This window comes from Chanodichthys erythropterus, chromosome 13 (assembly GCF_024489055.1).
Source record: "Chanodichthys erythropterus isolate Z2021 chromosome 13, ASM2448905v1, whole genome shotgun sequence".
Lineage (NCBI taxonomy): Eukaryota > Metazoa > Chordata > Actinopteri > Cypriniformes > Xenocyprididae > Chanodichthys > Chanodichthys erythropterus.
In genome coordinates, this window is record NC_090233.1 from 42,591,983 (window position 1) to 42,610,536 (window position 18,554).

The 18,554-nt window shown below is 37.6% G+C and overlaps 1 protein-coding gene across 1 annotated transcript in view; it reads left to right on the forward strand.

Annotated features, from left to right (window-relative positions):
• The window catches only part of tmem8b (transmembrane protein 8B), a 130,841-nt gene that overhangs the window by 73,599 nt on the left and 38,688 nt on the right, over window positions 1–18,554 (forward strand). The window contains exon 6 of the mRNA XM_067408247.1: window positions 10,540–10,919. Coding sequence (XP_067264348.1) covers window positions 10,540–10,919 — 380 coding nt within the window. The remainder of the gene's footprint in view (window positions 1–10,539; window positions 10,920–18,554) is intronic.

Below are 18,554 nucleotides of genomic sequence, written 5' to 3' on the forward strand. Positions count from 1 at the left end.
AATATATTGTTTTGTTAGTACTCATGTGTATTTAAATGTCTGAAACCTGAAATGAACATTATTTGGTTGAAAACACTGCATATATGTGATATATGATAAGCGCTGCGTGTGTCTAGCGCCAGTTAAAGCGCGCACGCACATTTGAATTTGGCAGTTGATCACCTAATGCACTGAACGTTATAATCACACCGGTGTGATCGTACGCTTCTGGGGCCAGCCAAGACTGATCACACCGGTGTGATCGTACGCGTCAAAGGGTTCAAAGCATGCACATTTGGAGAAATATTGGATTCTCATATGCTTATGTCAATTTTCTATACAGAGGAGTTATATTAATTTAATATTCATTGTCATTACTATAAGCGCTGGTGTTTTCGGAGGGCGCTCTGTGCATTTTTAGTCCACAAATTCATCTAAAAGAAGAAGAGGCTATTCCATGAATGGAGTTTCCAATTCATACAGCAGCAGGAGGGTGCTAAAGAAACAAAAACTCATCTAAAATTCATCTATAGAAGAAAAGTAAACAGGAACTAACTGCATGTCTTCTAGAGATCGCTAACCATGACTTTTACATCCAGATAAACACTTTTCAAGACAATAAATACACGATTGAGACGATGAATGCATGTATTGCCTCTGAATTTGCGTCTGAATAGCACTGGCTCCGTGGGCGTGGCCGCATTAGCGGATAATGAGCTGAAACACGGATTTCTGACATGGCTCTCTTTTCATACAGATTACATAAACACTGAAGGTTTGTTTTCGATTTGACTTACATGGTTTAAAACCTGACATCTTAACGTTTTTTTAGACATAAGTTTAATTTTTCTGTGATTAGTATTCACTAAATTACAGTTCATTTTCTGAGAACTATCAGATTGGACTTCATTCAGAGGGAGAGGAGAAATCACGCATCATGTTAGATTTCTTTATTTTACAAAAAGCACAACATTTTGTTTTTACTCTGAGTATATACAAATAAAAGAAGATATTCTATAGTTTCAATTGATATATTACTTATGTCTCTATGACAAAAAATGACGGAGTATTTTAAGTCTGTTTTGCTGCAATGTGAAAAAAAACCTGCAAAACGCGCCGGCGCGTTTTCAGACCTCAGAGTGTTAAGGATTATCGAGGCCACTGTGCTCTTAGGAACCTTAAGTGCAGCAGAAATTTAACCTTGGCCAGATCTGTACCTTGCCATAATTCTGTCTCTGAGCTCTTCAGGCAGTTCCTTTGAGCTCATGATTCTCATTTGCTCTGACATGCACTGTGAGCTGTAAGGTCTTATATAGACAGGTGTGTGGCTTTCCTAATCAAGTCCAATCAGTATAATCAAACACAGCTGGACTTAAATAAAGGTGTAGAACCATCTCAAGGATGATCAGAAGAAATGGACAGCACCTGAGTTAAATATATGAGTGTCACAGCAAAAGCCTGAATACTTAGGACCATGTGATATTTCAGTTTTTCTTTTTTAATAAATCTGCAAAAATGTCAACAATTCTGTGTTTTTCTGTCAATATGGGGTGCTGTGTGTACATTAATGAGGAAAAAAAATGAACTTAAATGATTTTAGAAAATGGCTGCAATATAACAAAGAGTGAAAAATGTAAGGGGGTCTGGATATTTTCTATACCCACCGTATAATATGCACATACATACATACATACATACATATATTTGTAATTTATACCTGTGATGACATTACTGTAGTATTCACTGTCACATGATCCTTCAAAAATCATTCTGATATGTTGATTTGGTGCTCATTAAACTTACTGTTATTATCAATGTTGAAAACAGTTGTTCTTGTTGACATTTGACTTGACATTTGATATTCAACAGTGCTTTGATCTGCCTGCATTGACACTCTTCTTTAAGAGCCAAATTAATGTACCAATTATCAATTTAAAGCTGCTTTGACACAATCTACATTGTAAAAAGCGCTATATAAATGAAGGTGACTTGACCCGACTTGTTAATTCTTGAAAACACTTTTTTTTAAACCTTAATACTTTTTTCAAGATTCTTTGATGAATAGAAAGTTCAAAAGAACAGGGTTTTGTCCATTTTTTTGGTGTTGAGCCTGAGTTTCCCTTCTTTCTTTCACACAAGGAAGTTTTGTGTCAGATGTGCCTGCCAAATCTGTACAGTGTCAAACAAGAGCCGTTCTGTTCTGTCTGGCTTTTTATTGATCTTTCCTCTATAAGATTGTGCTATTTTCCTCAGCATCAAAGTCAAATGTTCTCAATATGTGAGTATGTGTGCAACATTGTACGGTATGTGTGCTCATCTGAGAAAACTTGAGCCTGAGAAATCATATTTTGAAATGATAAATTGCAGTAATTAATAATTACAATAGAATGTGATAGATCATGATGATGAAATCAGGAATAAAGATAAGAACATCTGCTATCTCTGGAAACTGTCATTTCATCAATATTTCAGTTTTTTTCTACCAATGAAGGCTACTGTGAATGGGGTTCATTCATCTGTTCATTTTATGACTTTTTAAAATCTTGGGAATTAGGTCAGTGGGAGTCTATTTTATTCACTTGTATCATTATACAGTATGTTGATACATTCAGTTCATTTTTTGCCTCATACTTTGGGCTATTTGTTGAAACCTCAATTAGTTTTAGAAAAGAGATTTACATTTGAACACAGTCAAAGAGACCTCATGTTTTGAAGTATAGTTTGTCCTTACTGTATAAATGTTAAGAAATGAATAGCACTCAAGTAAAAGTACCTTTTAATTCTGTGCAGAAGAGAGAGGCATCTGTGCAAGCCTCCTGTTCAATATGCTCTCTTAAACTTTTCCTTCTCACAGAAGAGTTACCATAGCAATATAGCAGGAGTTATATCCTCTCTCCTCTCTGTTTTACTTGACCTCCATCAGAGGCCGTCTCAGAGCGGACCTAGACCGCCTCTGATTCTGAAGAGAGACCCTGCATAATTTCTACTGTAGTTTAGTCTTGTGTATCGTAGCCTCATGACTGGGGGTGTGACTCGTACTCACAGGAGTCTGGGGGAGGAATCTACTTGAGAAACGTGCACAACCGCCCACATCTCATCTGTCTACTCATCTCATTCATCTCCTCACACCACTGTGGGAGTTTAATGAAAGTCTCAGCTTATGCTCAAGTGTAAGATCTGACCTTTTCCATTATTTCAGAATCAGCGTAGTTTTAAAACTTATAATATGCTGTACTTGTGATTTTCACATGAATTATTCACAGTGGGTGCAGCATTCAGTAAGAGACAGGTTGATAGATAGATAGATAGATAGATAGATAGATAGATAGATAGATAGATAGATAGATAGATAGATAGATAGATAGATAGATAGATAGATAGATAGATAGATTTTTTGAGTTTTAAAAAGTATGTCATTTTGCACATCACTAATGGATGCATGGGAATATAAAAGAAAGAAAGGAAAGAGTGCTCAGTAGCCCAGCAACCTGTTTCCTCAGTAACAGATATTGCCTTGTTAATCTCAGTGACATTATTCACTCTTTTCACATTGTATTTGAATCAATAATGAGCCCAGCACACTTTCATTAGAAAACACTGGATGCACACCAGGCTTTTTGGTGAAAAGAGGAACAATAACATAGTGGACAAACATCCATGGCAGAAATGACCATTCTTTCCATCAGAAATGCACAGATAATGGAGTCATTTCAGTAACTCAGCATGAGAGACGAGTTGCACTCTTACTCTGCGTACAGCGTGATGTTATCTTTGTTGTTTTTCACTTGGTTTGTTTTTTCATCACCGCTACACAAACATTTGACCTTTTGTGTTCTTTTACAATTGATTTTTATCACCACATGCAGGATGAAGTCAAGAATTTATGTTAGAATTAATCTAATACACACCATTCAATGAACATTAAACCTTTGTCTTGAACTTAAAGAAACCACCACATTTAATAGCAGAGGTGATTGAAATGAATTCAAAGTTACATAACAGTACAAGCTTATTCTCTCGGGCTCCGCGTCTCACACATCTCAACTAATTTGTGCAACATTTGATCTTACATGTTAGCAGTGCCATTAAAGTGGTACTTAGCTAAACTGAGGCTGCATTAGCCGTGAGCACTAGTTAAGAAGTGAAACTTTGATCTAAGCTGGTCTCAGAGAGGCAGTCTCAGACCCTAGAAGGCAGATTTGCATGCATTTACATCACCAGAGGCTGGGTTCACGAAACGGTCGGAAGCCAATCTTGTTTTGAACTCGCGAGCTGAAGTTTGTTCTCAGAAAGCCTGCAAGTGTAATATTAGGCCTTGGTGATCCAAAGATAACGCCTCAAGGAAATGCATTCTAGATGCCACTCCTTTGTTTCCCGTTCGGTTGTGATTCTGACATTGAGTGAGAAATGAACAAACACTAACTGACAACCACAATCGAATAACACAATGAAGTTTGTTTGCAGCAATCTGATGGCAGTACGTTGTTGCAAAAGGTCAGCACTCAAGGGTTTATGGGTCTCCAGGAGTGGATTTCATTAAAAATATATAACTACAGTATATACTGGTTGTGCTTTTTCTGAGGAATTATTTTCCTCTGCTGTACGACGTCATTTCAGTCTGTCAGTATCAAAAACCTTTCAACTGTTGTGAGATGTTGTGAGACCCTCAAGAGAGATGTGTTACTGCAGATGAGTTCAGCTTAATCTCAAGTTGAATATCCAGTGGGAGGTGAGGAACTTTTTTCACATATTGTTTAAAGGTACCTGTGAAAATGAGCACTGAATGTAGCATCCCTTGACAAAGACATCACAAGGCTTTTGAATCTTTTAAGTGTTCACAGAGCTGTTGATAAAAGCAGCCTGTACATCACAGCCCGTATGTGTAGGCTATGTGTGTTTTGGCTGGCATGGCTGTGGCAGACATGGACTGGATGCACCTTCCATTTTTTTCTGAGCATATTGATATAGTATGAAAGAAATGCCTTTTACATCACAGTTCAGTATTTGCTTCAATTCAGCTGATTTAATGATATTCCTGACTTGTTACTAATTCTTGACTTGCGATACTAATGACTTGTTCACATTTGGTTACTTGCTTATATACATTTTTGCAAAACATATTCTGAATCATGAGAACTAATGTTGACTTATAACAGTGTATGCCAAATCTTACCCAATTATGTAGTTATTTTTGCTTATGTTTATGGTATATTTGAGTTTATTTAGACTATTCAAAAGTCTGGGGTCAGTCTTTTAAAAAAAAAAAAAAAAGTAATTAATAGTTTTATTCACCAAGGATGCATTATATTGAAAACTTTGTATCTCCAAAAATGCAACTTTTTAGGAAATAGAAAAAAACATGGTATTTTGTAAATAATTAAACACTGCATTGTGAGCATTTAAGGCAGACTGCTGCTGCACAAATAGCATATATAAAATTACCCGTGGCAGATCTATACAGGTGGAGCTAGGGAAGGTAGAGGGTTTCAGAACTTTGAAAGTGTATTACAAAGTGCTATAGCAAATGCTTACCAGCTATATAAATGTTGAGCAGTAACCTCGTTGGCTGCAGATGTGACAGGAACCAGTCCGCTTGTGCCATGAATTTAGCAATGTAAAAGTCATCAGGTTGCATTCTGTCTGAATGAAATGTCACTTCATCATTGTGTATCAGACGTGGAATAACCTTGTGGAATAAAGGTGAATTGCACTTATTCCATCATAAAAGTTTCAATTACTTTTGTGCAGAAAAAAAAAAATTAAATATGTACACCGATACATACCTCGGGTCGTTAGCGACCCTATACAATTTTTACAAAAAAATGAATGGGAAAATAGGCATTATTTTATAATTGTAAGATTTTTTTCTTGTTATATTGTTTATAATGAATTGATTGAGGAATACTGAGAAGGTTGATGTCTAACTTTAAAAAATGAATGAGGAGGAGGGTAGTGAATGACGTCCCGGGTCGAAAGACCCGAGGTATGCATTTAAGTATTAAAATTGTTATAATATTTCACAGTATTAATGTTTTTATTGTGTTTTTCATCAAAGAAATACAGTGTTGAGGACAAGCGGCAACCTCCCCCTTTCTCTCGTGAAGCCAATACGGAAGTAACTTAAACTGCGATTCATCGACTGGCCGCTAGGGACAGGCTCCAAAAGAGAGCAGAATCTCATAGAGTCCCATTTTAAATTGGCCAAGTTTATAGTAGAAAAAAACATGTTTACAAGTTGGTACAAATTGTGGTTTTGGTCTATACTGCTATTTTTGCCCTTCATGACAACTCTGAGGGGGGTGAATTTTTTATAACTTATCCGTTTAAATTATATTAAGCCTTAAAAGTTCTGCATAATTAAGGGCGTGGTCACTTGAGTGACAGGTAGAGTGCGCTGCTGTGAGCTGTCACTTTACCTCAGCTGCCGCTGAATTTGGCATCTCAGCCGTTTTTGTGCTTTTTTTCTCGATTATTTTATACAATTATAAAATATGGCTTGCTAATATTCGAGACTGATGTGTGTCTGTGTAGATGTTCTGTGTAGATGACACAAATTCTTGTCCAAGCTCTTGTTCTATCCAAGCTCTTGTTCTATCCAGACTGGACTACTGTAATGCTCTCTTGGCTTGGCTGGCCTTCCAGCATGCACTATCAAGCCTCTGCAACTGATCCAGAATGCTGCAGCAAGACTGGTCTTCAACGAACCGAAGAGAGCGCACGTCACTCCTCTCTTCATCAGTCTGCACTGGCTGCCAGTAGCTGCTCGCATCCAATTCAAGGCTCTGATGTTTGCTTACAGAACGACAGCTGGCTCTGCACCGCTATACCTTAACTCACTACTTCAGACTTACGCGCCCTCCAGAAACCTGCGTTCTGCAAGTGAACGGCGCCTTGTGGTGCCATCACATAGGGGCACAAAATCACTCTCACGGACCTTCTCCGGGACTGTTCCTGGCTGGTGGAATGACCTGCCACGCTCTATCCGAGCAGCTGAGTCTCTAGCCATTTTCAAAAAAAAGCTAAAGACGTATCTTTTTCGTCAGCACTTGACCCAGTAGTAGTAGCACTTACCATGACTAATATTCTTCTCCTATCTGTGTATTTATTAAAAAAAAAAAATGCTATGAGCACTTTACTGACATAACTGTGACTTCACTCAGCACTTACATACTGTTGTTCTCATGTTGATTTATTTGATTCTACTACTCTCATTTGTAAGTCGCTTTGGATAAAAGCGTCTGCTAAATGACTAAATGTAAATGTAAAATGACTAAATGTAGATGTGCATGCATGCGGAAGAGACAGAACACACGTTGTTGGATCGTGGCATTGGCTGAAAGTTTTGATTGCGAGATTTAACGTTACTACAATGACAAAACCAGGAGGATATACAACTCTGACAGCACTGCTTGGATATTATATCTAAAACTGCTGCACTATTTTGAAAAAAATATACTTTGGACACAGGCTCATTTGTTTGTTAGATACGATCGCTGCTCAGATTGCATCCTTTCTTGAAGAACGATGACAGAGAGCAGATCATTCAGAAGAAATGTGAAATGTTTTTTTTTGTTTGTTTTGCAATGGACATTTATATTTTACCCAAGTGCCACAGATTGGATTCATCTCGCGATCTCTATTATGAAGGTATGAAGTCCCATTTGATGTTCCATGTTGTTATTTGCACACCCAACACAAATTACTGGTGTTGGAGCATCTATATCTTAAAAAAACACCGTAAATTGACAGTAAACCTTTATAACTTTCTGATGTTAAAACTTATCTTTATTAATAATTTAGATAGTATCTAGATAGATAGCTCCTTTGCTTGCTAACGTGGTCACGTCGAGCTAGGCGGGCGTGGTTTCAGCAACCAATCACATCAGCTCAAACCACCTCCCCGCCTCTTTGCCCATTTTCAGTTATCCGGGAGTGACGTGCGGTGACGCGCAGCTAAGATGGCCGCGTCCTCATTTTCGCTTCAAAACTGCTGTTCAGAACTCTATGGGTGACGTCACGGACGCTACGTCCATATTTTTTTACATTCTATGGTTGAGGAGCATAAGCATTTTAAAAAAATATTACCACCTAACCTTTAGTATTGTATTTGTAGTAACTTGTTTAAATGTAAGGCTTATAAAATGTATTCAAGTTGTGCTGTTTCTTGACATCTGTGATGTTTCCCATACCCCCCCCCCCCCCCCCCCTCCAGCTGTGAACATGATCATAATTTTCTTGTTAACACATAATATTGTCACCCCATAAATCATCTAGTTTAATTTGTGTGCATCTTCTGTAAACTAATCTAATGCAAATCCATCACAATCCAAATAGTCTTTTTTGGAAAAAAACATTTTGTTTTGCTTAAAGCAACATCAGGAAACACTGGAATGTGTTATTTTCAGAAATATATACTGTACTAAGAATACAAGTTATACAAATTATATATATATTGCCTGGAAAGTCACTCTGATGTTGTTTTGCACTGATTGGATGTTTGGTTGCTAGGTAACCATCTCTTGACAAAGAAATCTCTGACACTTTCCCTTTATATTGTTCCACATCTGTATCTATATAGACAACAGTAAGTTGGAAAGTGAGTCAGGAATTCTAAATGCAGCTCTAACATGTCATTTTCACAGTTTGAGCTGTACGTATACAATGAACCTTTCGCTTCAGGGCCTGTGGCCAAACAGGTGCTGAATAGAGAATATGACACATCCTCATTCTGAACCAGACAGCATGTTCAAGTGCGAGCCCTCAAAGATGTCCTCAGCTCGCTAATTGTGATCTTTTGTCCATCATTGCTTTTGTCAGCAAGAATTATAATGACATTTCATGGCAAAATAGATGTAATTACAGAGGAGAAAAAGGGTTGATTTGATCAGATGGCAAGGGCTTATAAACACTGCAGGATTTGCGTACTAATCAAGTCTTGAGCATGCCAGGATTTGTTGAGAGGTTTCTCACAATTTCACCCGCTAAGGACAATATACACACACAAAACCATTCAAAAGTTTGGGGTCTGTGTGTTTTGTTTTTTTGTTTGTTTTTTAATGTTTTTGAAAAAAAGTCTCTTATACTCACCAGTGCTGCATTTATTTGATCAAAATATGGTAAAAACGTTAATATTGTGAAATACTACAATTTACAAAAAACATATTCTTATGATAGCAAAGCTGAATTTACAGCAGCAGCCAGTATTCCAATCCTTCAGAAGTCATTCTAATATGCTGATCTGGTGTTGGGAACCATTTATTATTATTATTATTATTATCAATATTGAAAACAGTTGTGCTGCTTAATATTTTGGTGGAAACATTCTGCTCTCCTGTTATGTGATGCTACATAAAATATTTGGGTCACCAGAATCCAGGTAGAGCTCTTCAATGCCTGACATTTAATTACCCTGCCCACCCACAGTAATAATAATCTACTTTAGAGCATGGTGAGCTTTCTCATCAGGACTGTTTTTGGATTGTGGATGTGTGAATAAAAACTTAATCTAAAGTCATGTCTATTAGAAACATTTTCATCACTGGCTTCAAAGATCGGAACTAAAATGCGTTGGAAAGAGAAGTGGGAGGGTAAGAGATGCAAGCGATAACACAGCAAACAGAGCTGTGGGGGGAAAACGACCTGGCATTTTAATAATGAAACCATTTCCACCTGTTTCACTGCATTTTGCAATAATCGTGGGTGCGAAGAGAAATATGACTGTAAGACTCCTGAGTCCTCAGTAGCATAACTGAACATTCACACCCTGAGGCAATCAGGAAACAATGAGATGTGTGGAGAATTTCCTTATTGTCCTCATCACTGCCAATTAGCTATCTCATTTCTGCAGCATTGCTTTGCAAATTTACATTTAATAAAAATGTGTTCTGTAATCCCGTCTAATTCACAAAGTACCATGTTATGACAAAGCGCGCAATTAAAAGATGTTGAGAACAATCATGACCTCGTTTTTATGTGTTTTGGGACACACTGTTTTTGTGATGCAAAGAGTGTGTCACCTTTTGAATGAAGACTTGAAACTCCAAATACAAGGGTTTTGAAGTGCTTTTTTTGTGTGTATGTATGTGTGTGTGTGTGGCTTTAAAGTTGCATAGAGCTGAGAGACATATAAAAGGAAATATGATGAAACGAGCAGCTCCCTTGGTCGTTCTGTGGTCCTGCAGTATATGAAACACAACACACACCCCACTTAGATCATTTCATACTACATAGACACTTTCAGCAGTCATTTGTCCTGTCATCTTGATGCACACATCTAAGCATATGCATGAAACTGGGAAAAAAAAAAAGTATGTCTCCGCTGAAATGCTAGTTAGATCTAGCACAAAGAGACGGGAATGACAGGAAGATGCTTTTAGCCTCAGAGTAACCTGAGTGGAGAGTTTGAGCTGTCAGCTTCAGTCAAGAGATTCGTCAGAGTTCAAGACATCTTTATTTCATTCTTATTTCATATCTCTCGTAACTAGCTTCACCTTCAAGTTCCTCAGCGGAAAACGTGCGCCGTCCCAATTTTAAACCTCTCCTTTGATCTTTTCTCTGCAGACTGTTCCAAGCCCAGTGTCTCCAAGGGCTCCTCAGCTATGAACATGCCCCAGTCATTTGGCACTGCGATGGGTTTCTCTCTGTCAGAGACCCTGCCTGCTGCCAGCCTGCCTAACGTGCCCCAGAACGGTTCGGATCAAGGATCTCTTTTGAACGCTGAAGACAGCATCACTTACTTAGCACCCACGGCCGACACAAATAAATGCTGGCCCATCAGGCCAACGCTGCGAAATGAACTGGACACATTTTCAGTTCATTTTTACATCTTCTTTGGACCCAACATCTCCATCCCTCCAGACCGGGCAGCGATATTTGCCATCAACCTAATGCCAGTGCTGGATAGTGGAGGTGTCCTCAACATGGAGCTCAAACTCAATGTGGTGAGTTGACATGGTATAAATCTTCCCAAAGGAGTTGTTGCTATCTAGTATGAAAATTTAAATGATAAAAACAATCTTATATATATATATATATATATATATATAGGGAACATATGTATGCCACAAATTTTAATTGTAAAATATCATACTTTAGATATTCTTTAAAAAGGTGGTATAATGCCATTTTTGTCTCCAGAGTGTGTATGTGAAGTTTTAGCTCAAAATACCCTACAGATAATTATTTATAGCATGTTAGATTTGTCACTTTTTGAGGGTGAGCTGTTATTGTGTGTCCCTTTAAATGCAAATGAGCTGCTGCTCTCAAAAGGGGGCGGAGTTTCAGGAGCTTGTGTAGCGCTTCACATTACCTCTCGCAGACTCACTGAAAATGTCAGAAACTCTTCAGCCTCTTATGTTCAAAACGAAGTCGGACAATGATGGAGACACTCAAGAAGAAGTGACAACATTTTGAATGCAATGGTACGCTTCTGAACGTTGCATGTTCTCAGGGGCAGGGTTTATGTACATTTTAGGGTTAGTGATGTCACCAACCCGGGAAGAAGCTTGTTGTAGTCCCTACCAGCCGTCTGTTGTAGTCCTTAAACAGAGCATTCCTTAAAGGCAATAGGGCTGAACGATTAATCGAAAAGTAATCAAAACCGAAATTCAGAATCTCTAACTGACGTAATTTTCCCATGTTTCCCATAATCCTGTTAATACTTCCCCCTTTAAAACTTACTACCGTGTGTGTAGCACGCGTGTAGTGACTCCGCCCCGTCCAGTCAGTGGCATAAAAGCAACACGGAGGTGAACGCCGGTTCAACACATGACACGCGAGCGGTGAGCCTTGCGTCTTCACTAATCTTTGTCAGTTGTATTTGTTTTAAGGTTTACCAGTTTGGACATTCAAGCGATTTTAGACGATTGGATGTATATTATTCCGAGATACCGTGCTCGCACAACTGCATTGTGGCACGAACACTCATACAAACAGCAGCTGCGCAAAACGTGAAGATCGCGCGCACTGAGTGGAACACAGAAACTAGTTGTCAGCGCTGTCCAGTACTGTGCTAAATTATCTTTATCTGATTTACAACGAGCAGAAATCTGTAAGAAATGTTACGAACAACAGATAAAATAACAGCTGAAAGTGAGCTGTTATGTCTGATCACTCTTTCAAAAGAAAAAAAATATCTCACCTTTAATAGTCAATCATATTTACTGTATAAACCTTCTCCGTGAACTAAGAGGGCAAAAAAAAAGAAAAAAGAAACAAAATAATCGTTCATTAATCGTAATTGAGGTAAAATGTTCAATTAATCAAGGTTTTGATTTTAGGCCATAATCGACCAGCCCTAAAAGGCAATATCTCTGTTTTAGGGGTGTAACGGTACACGTATTTGTACCGAACCGTTTCGGTACAGGGCTGTCGGTACGGTGCACGTGTGTACCGAAGCATTACATTGCAACCAATATTCACCACCAATAACCGCAATAAGCTCTGCGTTTTGTTACTTTCGATAAGAAACAAAGTGTCATCCTTCAAATTCTGTCCACGAAATCATGAAGTTTAAACAGAAAATGCCATTTTGACGTGCTTTGATGTGGGGTGAAAGATCACTGTACAGGCGCCTCAGTTCAACCGGCAGCGCGAGCGCGGAGCGCAAGTGAGTGTGTTCATCTCTTCCTCCTTAATACTAGTTACAGAATAAACATGAAAGAACATCTGAAGGTATGTTGCAAGATTCAGTACAACTTACTGAAACGGTCATATCTCATGTAATCGCTCATTCAGTGTTTCAACGGTGGAAAGACATCAATGAAAGCGTCCTATTCAACAATATGTCATGATGCATTTACCTCAGAAAAGCCATTCAGTGTTCACAGCTTGTTAGTTCGCTAGAGAAATGAACTCTTTCGCTTAATATATGCACTGTATTAGCCAATATATTCATTATTTTACTTAATCCTTTAGTGATATCCTGATTAGGCTATTTAATGTATGTTTAAATAAATCTGATGTTAAAATAACAGCCACTGTGTAGAAATGATTAGATTTCAACAACGAATTGGAGTAAAAACATTTAGAAGTTAATGCAAAAACTGCCTTAGGTGCAGCTTACAGGTTTGCATACAATTTGTTATTTGAGTGTTGATAATTTTATCTAAAAATAAAAAGCAATTGAGTTTAGGCTAATAGTTTGGGCTTCTTTCAAGTTAAGACTCGCTACATAGTTTATAGCATTAGCAGAGATCTTTTTTTTTTTATCCTTAAGAAACTTTTAGTTTTAATTTAATTTAATATATTTAAAGACAAAAACACAATTTGTTCAGTAAACCTCTGTTTAATAATAAAAAAAAGCAATTTTATGTTTAGTTTTCTCTCCACCTGCTGTACCGAAAACTGTACCGAACCGTGACTTCAAAACCGAGGTACGTACCGAACCGTGAGTTTTGTGTACCGTTACACCCCTACTCTGTTTGCATTGAACTTTCAGCGCTGTAACTTTGCAGATACTGTTTATGCTCAAGCAGTAACATTACATACTAACTAAAGTTAAAAAAGTGAAATCACATTGAACCACCCCTGTAAAACTGGAAACACAAAGCAGTGTTAGACTCATGTATGCTGTAGCTATTAACTAACATTTTACATTTATGCATTTGGCAGATGATTTTATCCAAAGCATATTAGATTTCATTTAATTAGTTCATGCATTCCCAGGGAATCGAACCTTGGCATTGCCAGCACCATTTGAGCTACAGGAATACTGTGCATACACTCTTTTACATTCTTAATTTGTTCATTTTTTTTTTTACCTGGATGTAAACTTTCAAATAGCAATATTATTTTTATTTTCCCTTCTGAAATATCTACTTCATGTTAGAATGGATTACCTTGTTCCAGCCACCATGTTTCTTGGCAGAGCGAATGCATTCGTAATCTGTAATACCCTTTAATCTGTGAGTGTATTACACATACTAGCCTAAAATCCATCAAAAAAGCATGATAGCTCCACTCAAAATGGCAGAATAGCAGAGCTTTTGCTTTATTTATTATTTATTGTCCTAAATCTTTCTTTTTCATTAACATCAATTTTTACCATTATCACTAACATCATACTGAAACATCTCAGTACACTTCAGTTGTAGAACATTTGTGACCAGTCACGGAAAGTAGGGACACAAGTCGGGGCATTTTGAGTTATTCACAGATTCTGAAAGTGTAGTCTCCAAGCTTTCCAACGATGTGTAACACATGGAAATCTGATAATATTTGGAGAAGTTGTGGCCATTTGAAGGTAGGCACTCAAAAAAGCTCAAAGGGCAGAAAATGACCTAAAGATTTTGCAGTTCTCACCTGTTCTCACCTGCTGGGAGTGTCAATAGGGCTCATTTACATCTCATTTAGATAAGCCATACCCCCTGTAAAGCTGCATGGTTGCATAGCAATGACAGACGCAACAGGAAAATCAGACCGCATACTATTAATAATAAAGGATAATGTGCATTGTAAATGTCCGTAATTTATCTTTTTTGACATTATAACTTTTTGAACAGGATTCTGTGATAACCGTATAGTCCTGGTTTAGACCTCAGTTAGTGGTTAGACCTGGTTTGAGTCAAAGGATTAAAAAAATCCTGTACATTAAACTCTTCAATACTTTTACTTTTGACTTATAAAGCACATTTTACAGCTACGGATACTTTATACTTTTACTTATGTAGGAATTTAATCTGATACATTTACTATTGCATTAGTAAATCCTTGTTAAAGAGTAGTAATTGGCTAAAATTATTAGCGTCACATTCAATTCAAGAATAGTAAGGTTTACATGAGCTAAGTCATTCAGTCAATTCAAGCAGTTGAAGCGTTATTCAAATGAACATGCTAACATTACCATCTAAAAGCCAATTATAGTAATGGGGGTTTTTGGCAAGTGATACGATGCTAACGATTACAATTAAAACGATAGTCCTGAGCTAGCTAATAACAATAGACACATGAGATAACGTGTAGCCTACGTGTTCTTAGAATGAACACAAAATGACAAACTTTGATGTTTATGGAAACTCACCCCATAAGGAACAGAAAAGATCTTGTTGCCTCCAATGAAATAAGTTGTTCGGGCACACTTTTTCTTTGTCAGGGTCTTCTTTGTGGATGTAACCATCTCCGAAGTTTGCACTATGCGTCTGTTTGCCTCTAAATGTCCAATAATTCGCATGTCCTGCCACTCTTTTTCCGCAGCTAAAGAATCCAGCCGTATGTTGTACTTCAAAACATTTTCGGTGTAACGGCCATGGTTCAGCTCGTCTGCGATATTCTTTGCGGCGTCCATCTTCATTAAATTTTGAGCGCTGCATAAATAAGTAGCCACGCTTCCCTTGGAGGGCGGCAGCAATTACAAAAGAAACAAAAGCCGGCGTATCCGATTCCAGTATGGAAATACAAACAGACAATTACACGCCCCTACTGCGAGATGAAAAACAAGCCGATTTCAACCTCAAAATGTACGCTTTTAAATAAACCAATACTGCTGTCTAAAACACGGAGATGCTTCTTCATGATCTCAACTAACAGATTCTGCAAAAAACGAAAATCACCAATTTTGAAGAAAAAAAAAAAAAAACGCTTCTTTCTCAATTTGCTCAATAGTTGTGCTGCCGACTTGTATCCCTGGTTTCCGTGACGGGTCACATTTTGTTAGTTTCAGCTTCAGTAATTTCAGTACCAAAAGTAATACTATGGATCCTTGCCTTCATTCTGTGAATTCTGAGATGTTCTTCATTCTGAAATGTTCTTCCATCTGCTGGAAACATCAGATGGTCGGTGAAATACCCACTGGGACTGGGTACCCAAATACCTTTGATGGAGTCACACAGGCACTTCTAAGGTGTTTGAAGGATTATGAATAATTCATATCTTTACATTTCTTCTGAAACTCCATATGGCATTTAACTGACTCGAGGTTATGACTCAGAAGCTCTTCAGCTAAATTCTTGTGGGTGGTAGAGACTCATTTCACCGTAGCCTGATTAATATCAAATGTTATCAAGTGTCAGCCTGTTCTCACAGCATGAGAGGTGTAAAACTAAAAGGGGGTTGGTTGCAAATGTCAGCATGCTTTTTTGTCATCTCAGGTGCTTGGTGAAAAGTGTTGGCTTTTAGTTGTTGTGCATTTGCCTCCATTTGTGTATCACCAAAAACTCCTTATAGGTTTCTATGCCAAGTCCACACCTCTAAAGAAACAGAAGATGAACATGGACCTATTGATTAGTTGATATGTCATGCCTCCAGTGAAACATTAAAGTGCATTGAAGGCCACAGCTCTCTCAGATTTTATTGCTGCATTAAATGGATGTTTCCTTGAATGGCACTGAACAGGAAAAGGAGAGAAGAATGAGCTCTCGGGTGGCAAAGGTTACTTTAAAAAGCCACATATGAGGCTTTCAGCATCTGAAAAGTGTTATGTTTGGCAGTGAGAGTGAATGTTGTGAGATGGCTGAGCGGTTATGACTGTATTGCTGAGGAGGGAGGGGATGATAGCTGGTGATGAAACTTGGTAACAGGTTTCTTGACAGCTTAAATGTCTGCGGCTGCATTGGTGTGAAGAGTCATCGCATAATGGCCCCAGAGTAGGTGATTCTGATAAAACATTCAGTCTCTGAGAGTATAATACGTGGCATATACTTTGACTTGTTCAAAATTTAAGATCAAACAACTAAACAGAGGCTGATAATGTATATCTTTACTCTCTTGAAGTAATATTCTGGGTGCAATACAAGTAAAGCTTTGTTGACCTCTGTTGAGCATTTGTTCATTACTACAAAAAACATCTTTTTAAGATGTATCTTATGCTCACCAAGGCTGGATTTATAGAGTAAAAACATAAATATTATTGAAATATTATTGCAATTTGAAATGTGTTTTCTATTTTCCTATATTTTAAAATGTAATTTATTCCTGTGATGTCAAAGCTGGGGGGTATTCCAGAAAGCAAGGTTAACTTAACGTCACATATACCCCAAACTCTCTGTAGATTAACCCAAACCTTGCTTACTCAAGGTATGCTGGTTCCAAAAAACACATCCGGTAGGTAAGTTCAGCCAACCCAGAGTATGTTCCCGGTTAACACACAAGACATCCTCAACAGAGCGACGAATCGGTGATTCACCATGGAAACAGACACTAAGAAAAAGTATGCCATTCTACTTCCTCCTCCTTCTTGTCACACTTGTGTTTAAACAGGAAGACGAAGACAGATGGATCAAGTTCAAAACATTCCAACTTTAATAATAATACTCTAAGCAGACAGACAGGTACAGGTTGACACAACTTAACGCAATGGTGATCGAACAGGGAATGAAGGCAAGGGTACAACGTTTGTACAATGTGACAAATGAAAACAAGGTCCTTGAAAGTAGAAACTAATGGAACATAATGGTGACACTTATTTTGTTTAAAGGGTTAGTTCACCCAAAAATGAAAATAATGTCATTTATTACTCACCCTCAGGCCGTTACACACCCGTAAGACCTTCGTCCATCTTCGGAATGCAAATTGAGATATTTTTGTTGAAATCCGATGGCTCTGTGAGGCCTGCATAGTCAGCAATGACATTTCCTCTCTCAAGATCCATAAAGGTACTAAAAACATATTTAAATCAGTTCATGTGAGCACAGTGGTTCAATTTTATTATAAAGCGACAAAAAAGACAAAATAACGACTTATATAGTGATGGCCGATTTCAAAACACTGCTTCAGGAAGTTTCAGAGTGTTATGATTCTTCTGTGTCGAATCATGATTCAGATCGTGTGTCAAACCGACAAACTGCTGAAATCACGTGACTTTGGCGCTCTGAAGCGCTGATTCATAATGCTCCGAAGCTTCCTGAAGCAGTGTTTTGAAATCGGCCATTACTAAATAAGTCGTTATTTTGTCTTTTTTGGCACACCAAAAACATGAACCGATTTAAATATGTTTTTAGTACATTAATGGATCTTGAGAGAAGAAATGTCATTGCTCCCTATGCAGGCCTCACGGAGCCATTGGATTTCAACAAAAATATCTCAGTTTGCGTTCCGAAGATTAATGAAGGTCTTACGGGTGTGGAACGGCATGAGGGTGAGTAATAAATGACAGAATTTTCATTTTTGGGTGAACTAACCCTTTAATGGCCATTTACATAACCTACTTAGTGCACATTGGCACCTATTTGGTGGTTGTCAATCATTTTTTTCAATCTTTTCATTTAATAAGTAATCTTTATTGACTGAGAATAAGAATTATTTAGTTTGATGATAATTATTTAATAATATATCACATACGTGTTTTATTATAGAAATTATAGCATTAAGGTCCTGTTATAAAAAGGAAAAAAACAGATCTATGTGTGAGATGATAAATAAAATACATATATTAGAGAAAAAAATAAGCTAAACATTTAAACATTACTGCTTTATAATAGTGCTTTATAATATAGTATAAAACGAAAGTTGAGGTTATCCACTTACTAACTCTTAAACATACCCAGGTATGTCACATAACCTGCTTTCTGGAATACATACCCTGAAGCTTTTCAGCAGCCATTACTCCAGGCTTCAGTGTCATATAATCCTTCAGAAATCAT